Source organism: Thermobia domestica, chromosome 13 (genome assembly GCF_964235325.1).
Source record: "Thermobia domestica chromosome 13, izTheDome1.hap1.1, whole genome shotgun sequence".
NCBI classification, from domain to species: domain Eukaryota; kingdom Metazoa; phylum Arthropoda; class Insecta; order Zygentoma; family Lepismatidae; genus Thermobia; species Thermobia domestica.
This window is the reverse complement of record NC_137466.1, coordinates 113,279,595-113,294,983: the sequence shown is the minus strand read 5'-3', so window position 1 is coordinate 113,294,983 and position 15,389 is coordinate 113,279,595. Positions and strand designations below refer to the sequence as shown.

The window sequence follows — 15,389 nt, the reverse complement described above, 5'->3', positions numbered from 1 at the left end:
CCGCATGATCTGCTCCTGAAAATACTGCGAATTTATTTTGCAGTTCTTCGCCACCCTACGAATCTTCAGTTTACCTCGGCAACAGTAGCCAGTAACGACCATGAACACTTTGGGATGGATTCTTTACAGACACGGACCCACCTTCTGAAGTTCTTGGCGCCTTTCTCTCGGTACATGATGGCTCTCGGTTTGCTGCAGTCGGAAAGGTAAATCCATGCTTCATCGAGCGTTACGACGTACATCCACCTTTGTTTTGGCAGATGCATTCGTACAGCTTCCGGGCGTTACACTTTCGTTTCTTTTGGTGGGCATCCGTGAAAAGATGGCCGCGAGCTTTCGTGACTTTTCCCAGCTTGAGTTGATGGTGTAACGTCTGGCTCACAGTCCCCAAAGACACGTCAAGACGATTAGCCATACACCTTTATGTTGGCGGATTTTCTTGCATTGTCATTTTGCGAAGTTTCCTTTGCATAATGGAGGCGGCCTTGGTGCATTCCCGCTCTCTAGGTAACTTCGTTGGTGATCCGAATGGTGGAGATTCGTTGCCCTTGTACTTTTTAATAACATTTTTTATTCCACTTAAACTGATTTTGCAACCATTCTTCTTGGATAGAAACACAAAAGTGGGCATCATAAAGAGGTGCAACATAGCTTTCCCAAAACCGGCTTAGTTTGGGCGGCATTTTGGTCACAGAGCGGAAACCTACACAGTTGGAAACAAATTTAACACAACACTCACAACAATGGTCCTGTTTTGTGCGTTATTTTCGTCCGCGCGGAAAAACAACTCCGTTCCCAGGAAGCCACTGCACAACACTGCAGGACGCCACGAGCCAGGTCGGGTGAGTCCATTCTGCCCGGGAGGGGGAAGGAACGAAATCGGCCAAACGTAGGCTGAACAACCTCTGTATTACTCACCGCAAAAAATATGTAGCAGAATTTTCTTCTACATGCAACAGGTAGCGCTTTCGGAAGCTGCTACTTCCTTCATTAGCCTGTTGTAGACTTCAAAAAGGATAAAAGACATGAAGGATGGTTAAAAAATAGTTAAAAAGTTAGGATATATAAAAAACCAAATCTTCTGTCAAACATTAAAACTCATGTCTGAATATTATCTTTGAAATACTAAATCATAGCTCTTCAATGAATTATGTATGTTGAATAGGACTTTAGATTACTGATGAGAAAATAAATGTATACAAAGGTATGTAATTTATATGTAACTACTTAATTGTTATGTATATATTATATGTAAATAGTGTTCAATTGTATATTTAAATAGTGTATATATTATATTATATGTAAATAGTTTAAATTATATGTAAATAGTGTTCAATTGGCTCTCACACCGTGAGTTGAATGCGAATGGAGATAAGGCGAAGGTCAGTTGTTGGTGTGGGTATATCCAACATAATACCTGGTTGTAGCAGTTCAATTCCACTGTGAACTTGCGTAAGGACAGAGTGAACATGGGACCTCCACAGAGCGACAAGATCAAACTGGGATCAAACGCCGCTGCAGCGGGCGGAAGATATGCCAGACCTTTGGTGAGAGTGTCGTGACTACGTGGACAGTGCAGCAGTGGTTTAACAAGTTTAAGGACGGTGATGAAACACTCAAAGACGAACCCTGTGCCGGAAGACCAACACATATACAAAATGAAGATCTTCAGGCTGCAATTAAGGTGAACAGTGGCCAGACATGTAAAGAACTGGGCTTACAATTCAATGTGAGTGGAGAAACAATTCGGCAGCACCTCCATCACCTTTGGAAGCACTACAAATTGTCGATGGATCCCCCGTGATTTGACTCCAGGACAGAAGGCAACGCGAGCATACACCTGTGTTTCTTTGCTGTCTCCTCTGAGGAAGGAGCCATTTCTGAACAAGATGTTGACACTTCCTGATGTCCAAATGAAAATAGTGCTATTAAGCCAAATAGTGCCTTTGATAGAAAGAAGTTAGCAGTGAGATAATTCTGTAGTAATACAGAGAAACAGAGAAGTGGTTTTACAAAAGGGTCCAGGCTGTAAATACCAAAGTTTTGTTTACCTTGCCATATTTATTCTAAAGTTGAATCCTATCTGCAATAAAACCTGAAATAAAGATCGGAGCCTGCAAAATTTACTTGAAAGGCGCCCTCTTGCAGTGAGTTCGATGTTTGTCACTATTGGCCCTTTTTACCAAATGTAGACCGAGCGTAGCGAAAGTAACATTCTAGTATTCGCTAATTAGAGTTGAAGAAAACTGTGAAAGTATGTTGGCAAGGTTGTAGGCGAAGAGATTCGACCATGGGATCCCCTAAGTACGAAGGAAAAATGATAACCATTCATTCTGGTGCTCTTAAATGATTAAAAAAACGAAATTAAAGATGAAAGAAAGAAAAGGGACAAAGCAAAATATGGAAAAGTGAGAAACATAACCGAACGAATGAATAAGAAAGGAAAGGAAAGATATGATTTTATAATATTTTGTAATAATTGTTTCTTACAGAGATAGTGCCTAGGATTTAGACTTTCTAGTTGTGCAATATGCAATGCCTGAAAAGGTGTAGCTCTGAAGATGTATGAGAGGCGAAAAAACGACTGGGAACTTATTGAAAACATCACTCTAAAATATGTCGGTTATAAAAGAAAACATGACATCTAAACATGATGAACATTATGAATTAGATTTCAACTTACTCATTTCCCACGATGTAAGCTTCAGAAGTAATGATGTTCATGTTAACCACCTGCTAACAATCTAAGTAAACGACTTTTACAAGTTGAATAATAATACAGACAGCAAAAAAATTATATATTTATTTATTTAACGTTTTTTATCATAACAAAATTAAAATTTGATTTATGTCTTGGGTGTATAAAACAATAAATCTAACATTCTAATAACATATACAAATAGTTTTTAAATCAGTGATGTTAGAACACACTACAAACAATACAAACCTGACTGAAAAATATTGTGATTCCCGAGGTAGCTGACGATATTGGTGTCGTTGCTTCGAAGTCAATAACAAACTCTTTGAACTCAGTGTTCACGATGGAGTTTCAAAGTCATAATGATACGCCGAGGTATTATCAAAAATAGTTTATTTTGTATAGTAGATTATTATATAGTACAGAATCATCTTTCTCATACCTGTATTGCTGTCACAGAAGGGTGCAAAAGACCTCGATGTCGACGCGCCCACCCAAACACTTTCAATCAATCAGTCATACCTGTATTGCGTTGTTGTATTTTAGGAAGTATGCTATATGGAAAAATGTTTCGGTGGGAAGGGTAGCACAACACTGTTTAACTCCAGAATTTAGACGGCACTTAGTTAACTATCTGTCCAACATTTCGATTATAAATGTCAATAGCCTTCTCTGATTCTAAGGATTTTATTCTGGATCTTATAAATCAAAAGAAAGACTATTTAAACACTCTACTGTTCGAAGATCTTATCGTAATAAATAGGATTTGTTATGATAGTTATGATTTTTTCAATGTCTTTTTGGAACATCCATGAAATAATCTAAATGCGCATTAGTAATAACTTAATGTATGTTTGTAGCGAAAAGTATCTAATGCGATTTCTTAAACACAAGCACGCTAAATATTAAAAGCAAGCAGGAAATGAAACTTTGAATTCTATGGAAAATACCTTAAAATTACATGTTTTTCGTTAAAAAAAAAATGCGTGTTATATGGCATCGTGTTCAGTTGCCTGATTTCAGTATATGCGTTCTATGCATAACTGATGTACGTACACCTTGACCGTAAATAATACCTTAGGGAATGTTGACAGTTTGGGGGACGCGGATATATTCTGTTCGTGCTAGTACCTTGTTTGGACGCACTTATTAACAAAAGACAAAGGTTAAACTGGCATTTTGTAATAATGGAATGTTTCATTGCATGACCAAGTAAACATCTGACATGTACACAACCTTCAAAAAAGATTTAACTTTAATTTTTGTGTATTGTTTGCTTGTTTTACATATATACATTTTCCTCCTAACTTTCAGAGGAGGGCAACTTTTGGAAATTCTATTTCTTGCAGAAAAGTACTACCGAAATTTTCTTAGATGTGTGCAATGATAAATCCTGAATCTCATTGCGATTTTTTCAACACCAATAAAGAAGGTCTGAAGCATTTAATTCAATCCCATAACCAAGACCCGGGTTCGATTCCCGGCGGGAGCTCATGTGGTTCGGATTCCACGTTAATCAGTAGGTCCACGTCTCATATAGCCTCGCTGCTGAACGGGACGTAAAACTCAAAATCAATCAATCAATCAATCCCATAACCAGTAACAAATGCTGAGGGCGACAGTAAAAACTTATAAGCGTTACTTAATGGTGATATCCATCTTTATTTTTCAGCCCTTGGTTTATATGGGAAATTATTTTTCTCTTTTCTTGGAAATGAGCTGGAATTTTAAAGATATGATTTTGCTTATTTCTTCCTCAAATAATTAAATGTCTCGTGCTTTCTCAAAATAAATTTGCATTACATATACATTATTACATTAATTAAATTAATCCTTTTTTATTTTTAAAATTAAATATCACAAAAGTTAATTTTCACGAAGTTCAGAGACATTTTAAATACATTTGAATAATAAATCGCAATGGCATCACTAAAATCCCAGTTCACCTCATAGAAAACAGTAATATAATTCCACATATATGAATCAATGGTAAACAACCAATCAATGGAATCAACGGTAAACAAACATTTTACCGTTAATTCAGGAGTAAAGTTTTTACAGGACCCGTGATCCTCGTTCGTCCTTTTCACCTCTGGCTGTGGACATATGCTACAATTACAGTATTTTATTATAATTCAGCAGGTAAAATTGTTTTATACAATATTCTACTACCACTGACAAACAACAAGTACAGCCATATTAATTTTTTAGCACTTGTACTCTCGATACAATAATACAAAATTGTTTAAATTCTCTCATTCAATGGTATAATATAACGAACAGCATCCCTGACACGAAACACCACTCACAAACCTTTCTTCTCACCACACTGTGCCTGTAATTTCTTTGTACTGTACATTAGTCTGGATAAATTCTCGATTTTCCACTTGTCCTGAAATATCACTAAAGTGATGTGTTGAAACGATTCCAGCTGTTGCGATAATTTCCATATTTATCACACATGCGACGCTTATCCACGAAGTTAAATAAGGCATATTCTACACGAGCACACACTGTCAACAAAAGAACAAATAATTAGTACATAATAAATATTAGTACATATTAATAAATATCAGTACAATTACATAATATATAAGAATTTTTTACCCTTACAAATCACAAGTTATCATTTTTTTTCGTAATTATTGTTCACAACACGTATGCAAAAGAAGGTTGCTATGGTTTATTATCTATGGTTAATTTTTCTAGTTTGAAATCGCAGTGAAATTAATAGGAAATGACACCGAAATTTTAAAATGTCAAATTCCTTGCTATGAAATTTTACATGTGACCTCTTCCGGTGAAAAACAGTGTTTTCATGAAACAAATTTGTCATGTAAACTTATTAACAGATCAAGCAATATTTTACTTATGCCAGACATCAAAATATGTATTTGCAAAAAACAAATTTTCTCATATAAGTAATGGATTATGATCTTTTCCCATTAAATCTAATCTACGAAATATTTTGATCATATAGCATTAGATTCCAATAAAAACTTATTGCATATGCAATCATAATCATTACAAAGAAAAATGAACGAAAACCTCAAAAATTAAAATAGACATGATCCACCTTATGTAGAGTCGTTTTGATGTATGATTAGCGTCATACTAAAGACCTGACTACTGCAGGAAACACATGTTAGTCGAACTCTTTAGTATGGCACTAATCACGTGTCAGAATGACTCTGCATAAGGTCCGATGAATCCAGTCAACAAAAGAGCTCTTCTGGTTAACCACATGATAATTAAATTAAAAGCACAGTTAAATTGTATTTTTACGAATTAGTGTAAAATGAAATAATTAGTACATAATGGTACCAATGCATTGTTGCATTAACTTATAAATTCTTATATTTCAGTGTCTCATCTCTCACACATCAATTTATTGTAGATGAGCTATAACAATTAAAGTAATATACTATATATTGTCATGCTAATTGAATGAAGCACATTTTATTCAGGTGCGGCATTTCACACCTGATCATTATACATTTTAATCTATACGCAATAATACACTAATAAAAAATGTGGAACTATTTATCGTAAAGTCTTGCCTTCACCACCTTCCTTCAAGTAAAACTTGTAATCACTGGTTTGTTCTATTGCCTGATGGATCTTACGTTAATGTAACTACAAGGTGAGTTATAAGTCTTGCAATATTCAGGTACACAGCATACCTGTATTTATTAAATTACGATGTAACCATATTAATAGTATATTCAAAGTATAGCCCCCTGTGTTGGACTGCCTGCAGCTACCTTCCAATTTCACGTTGATACCACCTTTCTAAAAGTACTCGAGAGGTTTATGTAATCCCTGCGGGTCTCATCCTGATTGAAGGGGAAAAAATCCCAACCAACAGTTTCTCATGGAAGAAAGTAGGTAACGTCTTAGCTGACGAACGCAAGTGGAAACCGATTGACTCCCGAGACAAAAAGTCAATCTGTACAAGGTGCCAACGGCCTCCTCGAATGCCAGATGAGCGGTGTAAGTCAGAGCACCTTCTTGTCCTTAGAATGGGAAACTGTCCTAAAAGGCAGATGAACATGGAGATGTGGGAAGGAAATGGGAATACTGCCATATTATTTTTTTCTTCAGGAGGAACGAAGGAAGAGACTAAATAAAATGATGATTCTTCTTGAGGAGATTTCAGAGGTAAAATAGTCTCCGATAGAACCTCCGATTCATTTCATTTTTCCACTGTATCATGTAACTCTTTTTTCTTTCTTTTAAACCTGGGTTTTAATAAAATGCGTATTATATACCTTTAAAATTAGTCTTTTATCAAAAATGTATAAACAGTGGAAGTACATGTGATGGGCGTCATATTAAATTGTATGTCCACATCTCATATATTCGTTATAGAAAGGGGATATAGAACTCCAAACAAAACTGAAAAATATGCAACTCATTATATCTCAACATATTATTTACGGTATCTTAATTGAGCTGAATCTATTTATATCTCCCACAGATATTTCTGTGATGATTATGTTAAGAGAAGCAGCCAGAAGATTCGTCTTCCGTTTTTCAATTATGTGGGAAGGTTGATCCTTTTTCATGACTGACTTTCATTGGTTTATAAGAATGATGTCTGTTATTGTTCATAATGCTTCGGAAAGCAAACGAACACTTTTTTCTGCATTATAGAAAATACATCCTTAAATTGAGCCGGCCTTAAAAGTGCGGAGCTCAATTGGGAACAATTCTGGTCAGCCAAGAAGTTCCCAGTCAAGTAGCAATGTGTTGTTTGTACTTGACAAGCCGAGAATATATTACATTCTACAGCGGGCTTCCCTTAGGTGCGGGGCTTAATTGGGAGCAATCCACTCTGCACTTTCTTATCTCTACATGGAGGAAGTTTTTCCTGAAAAATCAGATTTTGAAATCCTCATTCATGAGAAAGGGTTTCAAGAATGAGAAAAATATTTCTATTCTAAGCTATTAGGAAGTCTTTAAAAGTAAGTTTTAACCATTTTTTTAGTTCAATTTTAGATCCATATGTTGATTATTACTTGCTTTCAGTCTTGAGAAGTTAGGTAACACGACTGATGCTTTACTCTGCATGCTTAGTAACGAAACAAGATAATGTATTCCCATATATATATATATATATATATATATATATATATATATATATATATATATATATATATATATATATATATATATATATATATATATATACAGGGTGTCAAAAAATTCCACCGACAAACTTTGGGAGGTAAATCCTCTCATACGAAGAAACAAAAAAGCTCAGTAAACATGGGTCCGGAAACGCGTTGTTTCGGAGATATAAGGCGCCGAAACCGTGGGAAGTGAATCTTCAGAGGCGTATATTTCAGAAGCTATTCAACGTAGAGGGTGCGGTTTAAAAACTCACCAACGAAGTCATACCTGCTCTTGTTAAACATGCATGTTTCATAATCTTGCAATGCCTGCGGAAGGGATTCCCCAAAGGAGCATAGGGATTCCCGGATAATCTGCCGAGTGAAGATGGCTCGAAAGGGGTATGGATGGACGACTTCCTCACCCGTTAACAGTACTTCCTGGTACCAAGACGATAACTCAAACGGATACAAAATAATGGACACTTGTATACCTGTTGTGTGTGGTTGCATAACCGCCACATACGGATGATGCCCAAATGAATTTCGGAATATGAAGTACTGTGAATATGCAGTCGAAGGTTCGTAGTGAGGCACGTGCGGTGTTGCTACAGCATAACACGAAGCAGAGTGCTTGAAATTGTGAAAACACTTGATGCAAAGGAAACCCCCAAATAGCACGATAGCGAATAAAGTCAGCACATTTCCAGATATGCGTAATGTTTAGCAATGGCTACAAATATCGTTATGTCTAGTGAACTGAGTGAATGTCACTAATGAACGAGACCCAATGTTAAGTACATTACATGAATGATCTGATTAAATGTATAAGAGATTTGTGATTTGAAATCATATGCATTATCTTAATAAGTCTGCAACCATCCACCTGATTTCAATGGTACTTGTTCCTTTCAGTTGTTACATCGTTACGTGGATAAGCAAGGAAGCAACAGAAAGCAAGGTTGCACGTTGGCGCGCCGTGTCGCGGGGTCAATCCCCAGTAAGAGTCCAAGCTTTGGACTCAACAACTAAGAGATGGATCGGATCGCATTTGAAACATTGGGTCCCGTCTCCATATAGCGCCGCTGCTGAAAAGGGACATTAAACATCTTAACAAATAAACAATCAAACAGTAAACAATTGTTATAAACGTACAATTGAATGATACTGTAGTGCGCGAATGTGATATCTAAATGAATTGGTTTAGCTCGTTAAATTAAACGTAAGTCCTGCTACGGTTTCATTTTCTCTTCGGGTACCCAAGCCGCTCGTGTTAACGGATTCCAAAATATGTAAACAGAACAATAAACCACCTTCATATTTTATATCTTGTCTTTATTCCTCCATTTAAAATTACATCAAGATTGTCTTCGTGTCCATTTTGTTAGGTCTATAAGGTGGGGACGTTATTACAAAATAATAATCATAACGTCATACTCTTCTCATGTTTATTTTTGCTTACAATGCAACTGCTGGAGCCTCAAATCTATACGCCTATTCCAATTTAGCAACCACAGTAGATTAAGTGTAGAGAGAACCGGGTACGATCATTGTGTTCAGTAGCCGATCTTGAAAGTAAAAACTGGCGGGGGAGGGGGTGTCAGTATTTTGCTTTGTAAAATACGTAATTTGGACTGCGTTTTGGTATTTATGACATTAGTGATATTCTAGTAACGCAGCAAAATTGGGGGACCAAGGCCCCCGACCCCACCCTAGATTCGCCACTCTTTGTTCAACCATTCTGAGTGGCTTTCTTCAGTTTCACAAGTCGAATGCCAAGATGGTACCTCTACAAACGCTCTGGCCGCAAGATCGCCTGCGTTTGTGTCTGAACTTTAGTCGTCGGATGTCATTAACTCTCATAATGTAAACAGATTTAGGCTGCACTTAAATGCACACGCAGTCGAACTCTGTAGGGTATTGTCGACCTTGAAAAACAAAAACAACATTGATTATCATTTTTCTGTGTGTAAGGAAATTGGTTTCTGGTCTTCTTTAAATATTAAAACATGTAAGAGGTATTTCAGTTTCACACGATAATTTTAACTGAGTCCAGAATATTCAACAAAAAGACATTGTCCTTGAAATGACAGTACATAGTTTTTGTCTTACGTCCAAAACTGTTTATAGGAACAAAAATACGATAGAAGAGGTAAAATAAACATTGATTAACAGAGTCATGCTGTTAGTGGGATTCGACTCTAAGCCATATGACAGACGAGCACCTAAAGAAGCTAGTCTACCGAAGACTGACGTGTATTCTGGAAGCGACTGTGCTTGTGTGCAGTGCTTACTGTCTGTGCTTTATAAAACACCGTAGTGGGAAATGGAGTTTACTTGGGCAGAATTAAGTGATATGCATCTGGCATACGGTGCAGCTTTGGGAAATGCAAGGGAGGCACAAAGACTGTATAGAGAACGTTTTCCAGAACGACGGTGCCCCCATCACACTACATTTACGTCAATTGATCGGCAGCTGCGAGAATCAGGTTCCTTACATATACAACCGGCCTGATGCAGGAAGACCACGAACAGTGAGAACACCAGCATTCGAAGAGAATGTGTTGGACCAATTTGAACAAAATCCCTGAAAAAGCACGCGGGCCTTTGGACATGTGTTGCATGTTCAGCACCAGCAAATGTGGAACGTCCTACATAAAGAACATTTCTATCCATATCCCACACGTGTGCGATTTGCCCGATGGTACCTGCGGCAGTGTGTGGAGAATCCGCAATTCCCGCGGTATGTTTTGTTCACAGATGAGAGTAGTTTTACTCGTGATGGATGTTACAATGCTCATAATAGGCATATGTGGGCAGCAAACAATCCGCATGCAATGTTTCGCCGAGGTCATCAAGAACGATTCACAGTTAATGTGTGGGCCGGTATAGTGAATAATGTCTTAGTAGGATCTTATGTATTACCTCCACGACTGAACATGCATACTTACAGTGTGTTTCTTTCAGAGGTACTCCCGGAACTGCTAGAAAATGTCCCCCTTGCAGTCCGGCGACAAATGTGGTTCCAGCATGACGGAGGTCCACCCCATCGGCCGCGGCGTGTTCAAAATGTACTTTCTGATATGTTTGGGAATCGATGGATCGGGCATGCTGGTCCTGTAGCATGGCCTCCTAGATCACCGGATATGACACCTATGGACTTTTACCTATGGGGACACATGAAGGAGTTGGTCTACCAGACACCAGTGGAGAATGAATTGGACCTTGTGGGCCATATTGTCGAGGCTTCCGCAAGAATTCGTGTTAACCACGACGTTTTTCCTAGTGTGCGAGACGAAGTGCTTCGACGCTATCTCTTGTGTATTGAAGTCAATGGTTCACATTTTTAGTAGATTTTGTGACGTTGTAAGGTACAAGTGAATTACAAACACCATTTCCTGCATTGACTCGTCTTCTTCTGTCTTTGTGTTTTGTGTATTTTATTTGTGTGACCGGAGGCTATGCTTTACAGCATTGCACGGCACCAACTATGCTACTAATATGCGAATCACATTATCGCTATTCCCAGGAGGTCATTTGTCAGCTGCTTCTTACGTATGTTAATACTATACTCCACAATGCTGCATATTTAACATAAATTTGTCCACGATAATTTATGTACATTTTGATAGCGGGTTTGCATCTAGTTTCAACAGCTCTCAATCACTCGTGTATTATGCTGTAGCAACACCGCACGTGCCTCACTACGAACCTTCGACTGCATATTCACAGTACTTCATATTCCGAAATTCATTATTGGGCATCATCCGTATGTGGCGGTTATGCAACCACACACAACAGGTATACAAGTGTCCATTATTTTGTATCCGTTTGAGTTATCGTCTTGGTACCAGGAAGTACTGTTAACGGGTGAGGAAGTCGTCCATTCATACCCCTTTCGAGCCATCTTCATTCGGCAGATTATCCGGGAATCCCTATGCTCCTTTGGGGAATCCCTTCCGCAGGCATTGCAAGATTATGAAACATGCATGTTTAACAAGAGCAGGTATGACTTCGTTGGTGAGTTTTTAAACCGCACCCTCTACGTTGAATAGTTTCTGAAATATACGCATTTGAAGATTCATTTTCCACGGTTTCGGCGCCTTATATCTCCGAAACAACGCGTTTCCGGACCCATGTTTACTAAGACTTTTTGTTTCTTCGTATGAGAGGATTTACCTCCCAAAGTTTGTCGGTGGAATTTTTTGACACCCGATATAGTAAGTGGTAAGTGTAACAAGCAAAGTAATTTCGTTACTTATGCATTCTACATTCTGTCAAGTTTTAAGATCAAGTCTCAGAACAACTCCAGATTGAAATTCCAAGAACTACTATTTGTGAAGACAAATTAAGCACCATTAATATTTTCTGATTCTCAAGTAGATAAGATCGATATAATGCTAAATATATAGTGTTACTACAAAAGGTTTTCCGAATCGCGTTTAATAACATTCAGATGTATATTAAAGTGGCATTAATGGAAATTCAAATGAAATGAAATGAAATCTTTGAGTTTTACGTCCCACGGTTATGCCGGTTAGGCTAAAGGAGACGGTGATGATGAGTAATGAATGAAATGGTGGAATGAAGAAAGTGGGAGGAAACGGGAGAACCCCGAGAAAACCCACGCACACGGTGTTTGTCCACCACAAAGTTCACTTGGCGGGGGCTGGGATCGAACCCGGGACCCCAGGCACCAGAGGTGAACGCTCTACCACTGAGCCACCGCGGCCCCGAATGGAAATTCAAGTCAAAAAGTTTTGTTCTACATCAAAATTGGTTTCTACATCTGAGATGTTCATTGTGAATATCCTTTTGTCATTCGGCAATTATCGAACCTGTAGTCAAGTTCTTGCCTTACCGATTGCAGCATATCAGGATTGACTGTGTCGATCTACGGCAGCGTTTCCCAACCGGTGTGCCGCGGCACACTGGTGTGCCGCGAGGAAATCGAAACAAAATTATTAATTCTATAGCAACCAAATTGCAAGACATAGAAAAATGTAAATTTATTGTATTTCACATTACTATGAATTTCTACCATGGAAAAAATTACTGTAATTGTAATAAATTATTCTACATCTATTACTGTGTATCAGACAGTATTTCGGCTCATACACGTTTCCACGGTTAGCTGCTATATTACGCTTCAATTAAGAGTCATACTAACACCGAGAAATGGAAGCACTTGTATGGTACGCGTCAAGTGAACGTTCGTAGAACACTCATTCGCACATGAATGACAGAACAACACTTTGTTCAACAGGTGTGTTTTGATTTCGACGCATCGCAAGCTGTGTGATTGCAATAATATGCACCGGTTTTGATTAAAACAGCAAAGTTAAAAGTACAAGACATTTGTTCGTTCGTTATTTAGTGATCTTCGTTCTTAGTGAAAGGTTGGATACAGTTTTCGAAAAAGAAAGCGTATTTTTAAAAATCTGAGTCCTATATTTCATTGCAATTGTTTTCCATTTTAAAATTAGAATAAAAAAATAAGCATAATGAATTAGCATAGGGAAAAACCAGTGATCGAGCTTTCATCTCTGTGAGAATATCTGTAATCACAGAAAAAAAAATTATCATGGTATTTTATATTTGCAAATAATAATAATAATATCTATGAGTGTGCCGCGAAAATTCAAGTTACACCCGTAGTGTGCCGCAAGTTGAAAAAGGTTGGGAAACGCTGATCTATGGGCTCCTGTGGTGGCTACTCGCAGATCATGCACGATATGTGGCATGGGTCACTTGTAGATCTGGAATTTCTACCAAACTTTCTTCGAAAATTAAATTACACACGTAAATTACCCAACAAACTGCTTGATTTGAAAATCGAGTGCACAAACCGCTTTCGTATCTTCGTCGCCAATTATTTTCTTTTGTACTGTTTGACTACGTGAAAGTTTTACCGGCCACTGAAAATATTTTGATTTTACCTTCCCATTGATGTCTTCGCTTTCATGTATTTGAGTGGAATTAGAGACGAAAATGAAATGAAATATGTCAGTTTAACGCCCCACGATTATGCTCTTTCATCTAAACCGCTTGTCACTATCTATTACAATTTTTGTTCTATGGTGATAAATGCTGGAACTGGAAGTGATTTATTTGAACCTCTTCTGGATTCAGTAGATGGTTAAGGTAGATGATAGAAAATACTCTAAGAACCTGAATCGATTATAAGAAAAAAACTGCATCTTGATATTTCTTACCGCTTTTGCTCTACGAAACTCAGTGTTGAAACCGGAAGTAATGGTAAATTTCAACCATTTCTGGCTTTGGAAGAGTATTGTGGATTGTGATACGATCTCTTAACACTCTGAATCGATTGCAGAAAACCGCCTGTCGCTATATATTACCATTTCTGTTCTATGGTGATACATGTTGAAACCGGAAATCGTTAATTTTTAACCATTATTGGTTTCAACAGAAGGTTAATGAAGAGGGGAAACTTATTCTTGGGAAACTGAATCTATTGCAAAAAAAACTGCATCTTTTCCCGTTTTTGCTCTATGGAAACTAATATTGAAACCGGATGTAGTAGTAAATTCCAACCACTTCCGGTTTCAGTAGAACCTACTCTTGGGAAGCTGAATCGATTGCAAGAGAGTGTATCTTGATATCTCTTACCGTTTTTGCTGTATTCAAATCAGTATTAAAACGGGAAGTAGTACTAATTCTAAACCACTTTCAGCTTTTGTAAAGTGTTGCGGATTGCGATGGTATGTTCTCTTGAGACACTGAATCGTTTGTAGAAAACTGCTTATCGCTATCTATGTAATACCATTTTTGTTCTATGGCGATAAATGTTGTAATTATATATATAAATGTTGTAATTATAAAAAATAAGTAATTATTTTACCATATTTTTGCAAAAAAATCATTTATTATTTTATTGATAAATCACATTGTTCAACATGCGAGGATGAGTTACACCTGTTGTAGTACTTTTGCTGGAACATTGTTGCCAGAATGCGCTATTTTATTTCTTTTCTGAATACGTAAAAAAAAAATAGCCTCAAGTGTCACTGCTGCAAAACAACATGCAGTTTTTGTCCTATTCGATAAATATTGATGCGTATTAAACATTTACATTAAGACTTACCGGGAATAATTCTTTTTTCTATTCCTCGCAATTGATTATAAGAAATTCGGATTTTTTTGAATTACGCTTCTGGTAATTTAAACAATTGCTAAAATTCAACGTTATGATTTGTCTCATTGGTTTTATTCTCAAATTACATCCATAGACAACGCTAACTTTTGTTACAAAAATTATGTCTCTATCACTCTTAATTAAAAAAATATATTCGATCAGAGTTTAAGTTGCACTTGGGACTCTGTAGTATGGACCATGGTCGCCTGCAGCGGGGGCCAAGAAGGAATCACTCCTTGCTGGATTTTCAAAAGAGGTTCAGTTCTTCGAAATATGTGTCAAAACATAGTAGATCTACTTAGTCATCGAATTAATATTTACTGTGCTTAATAAAATTATGCAATGTGCGTGTCAATAATGTTTTGCATAAAGTATCATATGTATCAAGGTGTGCATATTCGCGACTTCGCTTGTGAGT

General features: G+C 37.3%; 1 protein-coding gene across 1 annotated transcript in view; it reads right to left on the bottom strand.

The window, feature by feature from the left end:
- Positions 1-3,674: 3,674 nt before the first annotated feature.
- The window catches only part of LOC145668438 (uncharacterized), a 128,966-nt gene continuing 117,251 nt past the window's right edge, over positions 3,675-15,389 (bottom strand). The window contains exon 5 of the mRNA XM_081736302.1: positions 3,675-5,211. Coding sequence (XP_081592428.1) covers positions 5,102-5,211 — 110 coding nt within the window. The 3' untranslated portion in view covers positions 3,675-5,101. The remainder of the gene's footprint in view (positions 5,212-15,389) is intronic.